This window comes from Orycteropus afer, unplaced genomic scaffold, assembly GCF_000298275.1.
Source record: "Orycteropus afer afer isolate SDZICR_OR568_19922 unplaced genomic scaffold, OryAfe1.0 scaffold00930, whole genome shotgun sequence".
In the NCBI taxonomy this organism is placed as follows: Eukaryota; Metazoa; Chordata; class Mammalia; order Tubulidentata; family Orycteropodidae; genus Orycteropus; species Orycteropus afer.
This window is the reverse complement of record NW_006922517.1, coordinates 31,750-37,520: the sequence shown is the minus strand read 5'-3', so window position 1 is coordinate 37,520 and position 5,771 is coordinate 31,750. Positions and strand designations below refer to the sequence as shown.

The window sequence follows — 5,771 nt, the reverse complement described above, 5'->3', positions numbered from 1 at the left end:
ATCTTTAACCTCCGCCTCATGGGGACCATTGTGCTGATCTTTCTAAGAAAAACTGTTCAAGCACCATACAATGAAATATTATTGTCATAAAAAAGGAATGAAATACTGATACTACAACCTAGATACACCTTAAAAAACATTATGCTAGGTAAAAGAAACTAGACACAAAAGGTCAAACATTGTGTACCTCCCTTTACATGAAATGTCCAGAATAGGCAAATCCATAGAGACAGATTAGTATTTTCCAAGAGCTGGGGCAAAGGGGGAATAGGGAGCAATTGCAATGGATATGGGATTTCTTTTTGGGGTGATGAAAAGGTTCTATAATTACCACTACTCTGTGAATATACTAAAAACTGAATTGTGCCATTTAAAAAGGTATTATTTTATGGTATGCAAACTATATTTCAATTTTCAAAAGTGAGAATTCTGTAACTTCTACCATTTGTCATCAATATGAAAACAGGAAAGTATAAGTTTATATCTGGGTTCTCTTCTACTAACACTGATCTACCATAATAACTTGGCCATCTGTTTAACATAATTTTTTATGTATGTCAGTTTTAGTGAGGTTAAAAAGGGAATATTACTATTTGATATCCTTCTTTCTAATCAGAATAGCAAAGATTAGTAACATTTTTCTAGGAATTAGTTATATAACCTTCAACTGTTACTCAAAGGAAGAAATTTCACTGTAACATTTTCAATTTAATTCAAGGCTAGGTTCAATTCTAGTTTAAAACAAGTTCACAAAGGCAAATTATACGGAATATATACTTTTGGTTTCAGTTCAAAGGCAAGAGCTGCCATGAAATATGAAGACTTCTGGTCAGTTCTGGAGTCAGTTTAACTTAAATGCTTAAACTTAAAACTATAGGTAAAATCCTTCTATTTATTTCTACCTATTTTTCTCTGTAAAATAATATTTGTTTCTCCATATTATATGAATACACACATACACACACACAATTGTTACCAAAAAAAAAACCTGGAACACATAGGAAAGCACAATGGGAACAGAAATCACCTTTATCACACCACCCAAATACACTGCTGTCAGGTTAATTCTGATTCAGTGACCTTACATGACAGAATAGACCTGCCCCATAGGGTTTCCAAGGCTGTAATCTTTATAGAAGCAGATTACTATATCTTTATCCCACAGAATGGCTAGTGGGTTCAAACCACTGATCATTTGCTTAGCAGCTGAGAGCTTTAACTACTGTGCTACTAGGCTTCCTGCCCAAAAATAACCACCATTTAAATTCTGGTTCATGTTGTGTAGAAAGTGTTTTTCATTCATATACATAAATAATATGTCCATGGTATATATTTATTTACACATGTTTATACATTTTTTATCATATGGTATATAGCTTTTTGTTCAATTTAATAATATATATTTGACACTTTCCCATGGCATTTTTATTGTTAGTTGCCATCAAGTCATGGCAACCTCATGTACAGAGTGGTACTCCATAGGGTTTTTAAGGCTGTGACCTTTCAGAAGCAGATTGCCAGGCCTATCTTCTGAGTTGCCTCTGGGTGGGTTCAAACCACCAACCATTTAGCTTGTAGTTGAGCACTTAACTGTTTGTGCCACCCACAGACTCCTGCCATGGCATTAGTATCTTTTAATGCTATAGTTTTTATGGCTTCATAGTATTTCATCATAGGAATATACCATGATTTTTTATTGTTTCTACCAAAAAACCAAACTCACTGCCATTGAGTCAGATCCGACTCATAGCGACCCCTCCTTGGATTTCTGAGGCAGTATCACTATGGAAGTAGATTGCCCAATCTACTTTTTTTAATATTATAAATTATAATGCAAATTTTTTATCCTTACACATATTTATACACATATCTAGCTCCATAGGACTTATACCAAAAAAGTGAAATTGGGGTACCTATGACTCATTTCTCCATGATAAAGGCCAAAAGAATCAGCAAACTAGAAATAAATGAGTATTAGAGGAATCAAAAGGAGCTCTGGTGGTGCAGCACCTAAGGCATTTGACTGCTAACCAGAACGTTAGTGGTTCAAACCCACTAGCTGCTCTGTGGAAAGAATATGGGGCAATCTACTTCCGCAAGGACTGACAGCCTTGGAAATCCAATGGGGGTCACTATGAGTCACAATCGACTTGATGGCAGTAGGTTAGAGGAATCAAAGAAAACAAGTAAAAATTACCTGACAAGGTAGCATCAAATCCCATGTTTTCTATTTCTTCTCTCAAGGTTTCTGGAGAGGTTAGTAGAGGATCATATTCAACAACTCCACTGCTATCTGCAAGGGAGACTTGTACGGATTTTACACCTGCCTTTTTTGATATGACACCCTCAATAGACTGTACACAAGAATTACAAGTCATGCCACTGATGTTTATTACAGTTTCTTGAGTCAGAGGCTGGCTCACTATGTTCAAAGGGATTTTTTGATGAGATGAGCTAAAAGGAGAGTTTGGGATACTCTCAACATCACTTATAATACTAACAGTATATTGCCCTGGTGATACTGCCTCTATTGCCTTTCTCAGGGTTTCTGGAGTGACTGAGCTTGCATTATATTTTACAATGGCAGACCTATTCTCTAAAGAAATTGCTATGCTGCTTACATATTGGAGTGTAGATAAAGCACTTTCAATATTTGACACACATGATTTACAATGCATGCCATCTATGATAAAAGTGGCTGTTGAATCATTGGTATATGATGGACTCTTTTGCAGTGATCCTTCTGAGGATCTGGCAGATGTGTTCTTTAGACGTTCTATGTCAATAGCTCCCAATGTAAGGTACTTGGGCTGTTTTTTGATGAATGCTGGAAAACCCACAGCTTCAATCTGCTTTTTTATTTCCTCTACTGTGATAAGATGAGGCTGATAAACAATAGTAGCTTCTTGATTGTCCAGGGAAACTAGTTTAGGGGAAAAAAAAAGAATCATTTAATTCAGTTATTTCTGGGCCACTTAAGAAAGCATCCTGTATACCAAATCAATTATCACAAATAATTGTCTCTCTCATTCTTGCCATCATCCTTTCCTAAAATAATTTTGTTCTATTCAGAAAATATTGACATACCAAAAAAACCAAACCCGTTACTGTCAAGTCAAATTCAATACATGGAAAACCTATAGGAAGAGTAGAATCATCCCACAGGACTTCTAAGGCTGTAAATTTTTATGGAACACATTGCCACATCTTTTCCCCACAGAGAAGCTGTTGAGTTTTAGTTAGCACCTGAGCACTTAACCACTGAGCCCTGGGGTTTAATTATTGACATAGGCTGAAGAAAAATAAATGAAATGACCACTGAAGCTATAGTGTCCAAGATTATACATGCCTGAGTAGAGATATATTAAAGGTAAAGAGGATCCCTGGCATGCTGTGTGCAGAAACTCGGACTCCACTAATTACAGTTCAGAAGGCTTTTCAGCTAAACTTCAGCTTGACTCTCACGTAACCTTTAGTTATAATCATTAATTTTACTGTACGTGAAACTTCAATGAAGCAATAAGCATTCTAACCCCATAGATCCAAAACTCATGCTTAAAAAGAAAGTAAAATGTTAAAACCCCAAAACAGAAGACTAAGCTTTACAAATCAATAAAACCAGAAATATTACCTTTAATTCGCTGAACACCTTGTAGTTTCCCAATTTTTCCTTCAATGGTGCTAGTGCATGAATGGCACGTCATCCCTTCCACCCTCATTTTCAGCATGATTTCACCTGCTTGAGTCATACTGTAATCGTCACAAGTTCCTGAATTTTTCTCCAGAGATCCAACATCTAAACTGACACCCGGAACCAGTTCTATTATCTGACTGGCATTCACTATAGAAGGGATTATTGTCACCACTGCAGTTCTTTGCTGAGGGAAAATTTTAATGTCTGTCACACCCTTGGTCTTGAGCAATGTGCTTTGGATGTGGTCCCAAGGTGGAGCAAATGAAGCAGTAACAGTCAGAAACATGGTGTCAGTTAAAACAGGGAGTGGATTAGGATTGTGGAGAGTGGCATCAAAGCCCATGTCATAAATAGCTTCCTGTAAGGTCTTTGGAGTCTGTAGTTTAGGGTCATAAATAATAGCTGCATTTTTTTCTTCCAGTGAAACCTTTTGGAAGGAAATTTCAGAAGTCAGTTTAGTTAAATTATACGACACATGACTCAAAAATATCAATCATCATACAACATTCAAGACAGATAAAACAAATAATTCAACCTAATGGAGTTTCTCTATTAGTTTTCATCTTTACTATTATCCTTATAAAAGAAACACAACATATCTTATATACTTGTAAGAATAGTAAATCTATATATAGGCATATGTGACACTGGTACTGACAAGGTATTTGAAACAGGCTTGTGGACAAACACATTCTAGACTTTCACAACAGCGTACCATGTCCTTTCAAAATTACTCCAACACTTCCCACTCTATTAATTTAAATGGCTATACAGGAGACAGGATCAAGAAAATGAAAAGTGTCATGAAGTTTAATCTTAAAAGCTGTTTAATTAAAATAACTTTGTTGGAAGAAAATATATAAACATGCCAGATTATGAGTAAAGGTAGTATTCATTGGATTTTGTAGCAAATTCTCCTATATCCCTCTAATTCACTGTGGTCTAGTATTAATTTTATTTCAAAATAAGAATACTTTATTGGTTTGCCTGACTACAGGATAAAAATAATTACTATATTCTTAAAGGCCAGCTACTGCATACAATTGAACTGCTCCCATGACTGCACCTTTTGGCTTGCATCTTGCAAAGATTTATGATATAGTCACAAACAAAATACTGGGCTGGAAGTCAGAAGATCTGAATTACAGTGTCAATTTTCAACTTATTAGCCAACCACACACATAAGTTCTACTATCTGAAAAATGGTAAAATATGCCCCAGTATCTTCCAGGATTCTTATAAGATCATATGAGTAAACAGATAGGAAAGTTCTTTGTAGCAGCAATGATTTATATAAAAGTAAACATGAAGCAACTAATATTTATAGAGCACTTATTACGTGTACCAGGAATTGAGATTCTCAGGATACAAAGCTGAATATAACACAGTCACAGAAAGCAATATTAGGATAGAGAATACAGAAAAGAGACATCAATTCATCTCTAGGAATATCAGTCAGAAAAACTTAGAGGAGATAACACGTGAGTGTTTAAGAACACATAGGAATCAGCAAGCATAATGTAAGGTAGAAAATTCCAGACAAATAGAAGCACCAAAGAGGAAGATGAGAGGCTGGAGAATTAGGAAACTCCTCTATTATGAGACCCTGTATGTCAATAATGGTTTGTATTTTATCACATAGGTAATGGAAAAGATAATCAGGGGAGTGGCATTACGAGATTTGTGTTTTAGAGAAAAATCAATTTGAAGACACTGTGGAAGATTATACTAAGATTAGTGCAGTGATACTGAAGGAAGGGAGATCAGCTCGGAGGCTATTATAATGGGAGTACAACAGAGGGTCTCAGTTGAGTCATAAAGACTGAAGGTAAAGAGAAAAGGGGGCAGTTTCAAGATACATTTTGTTGTTCTTGTTGTTGTTAGGTGCCGTCGAGTCATTTCCAACGCATAGCAACCCGATGCACAACAGAATGAAACACTGCCCTGCCCGATCCCACGTCAGCTCCCTGATCCTTGCTATTATTTGAGCCCATTGTCGCAGCAACTGTGTCAATCCATCTCGTCAAAGGCCTTCCCGTCTTTTGTCGACCCTCCACCTTACCAAGCATGACATCCT

General features: G+C 36.2%; 1 protein-coding gene across 1 annotated transcript in view; it reads right to left on the bottom strand.

Annotated features, from left to right (window-relative positions):
• The window catches only part of ATP7A (ATPase copper transporting alpha), a gene marked incomplete at its 5' end in the record, with an annotated part of 170,780 nt that extends 166,659 nt beyond the window's left edge, over window positions 1-4,121 (bottom strand). The window contains 2 exons of the mRNA XM_007958337.2: window positions 2,198-2,923; window positions 3,632-4,121. Of these exons, the coding sequence (XP_007956528.2) occupies window positions 2,198-2,923; window positions 3,632-4,121 (1,216 nt within the window). The remainder of the gene's footprint in view (window positions 1-2,197; window positions 2,924-3,631) is intronic.
• Between the last annotated feature and the right edge of the window lie 1,650 nt (window positions 4,122-5,771).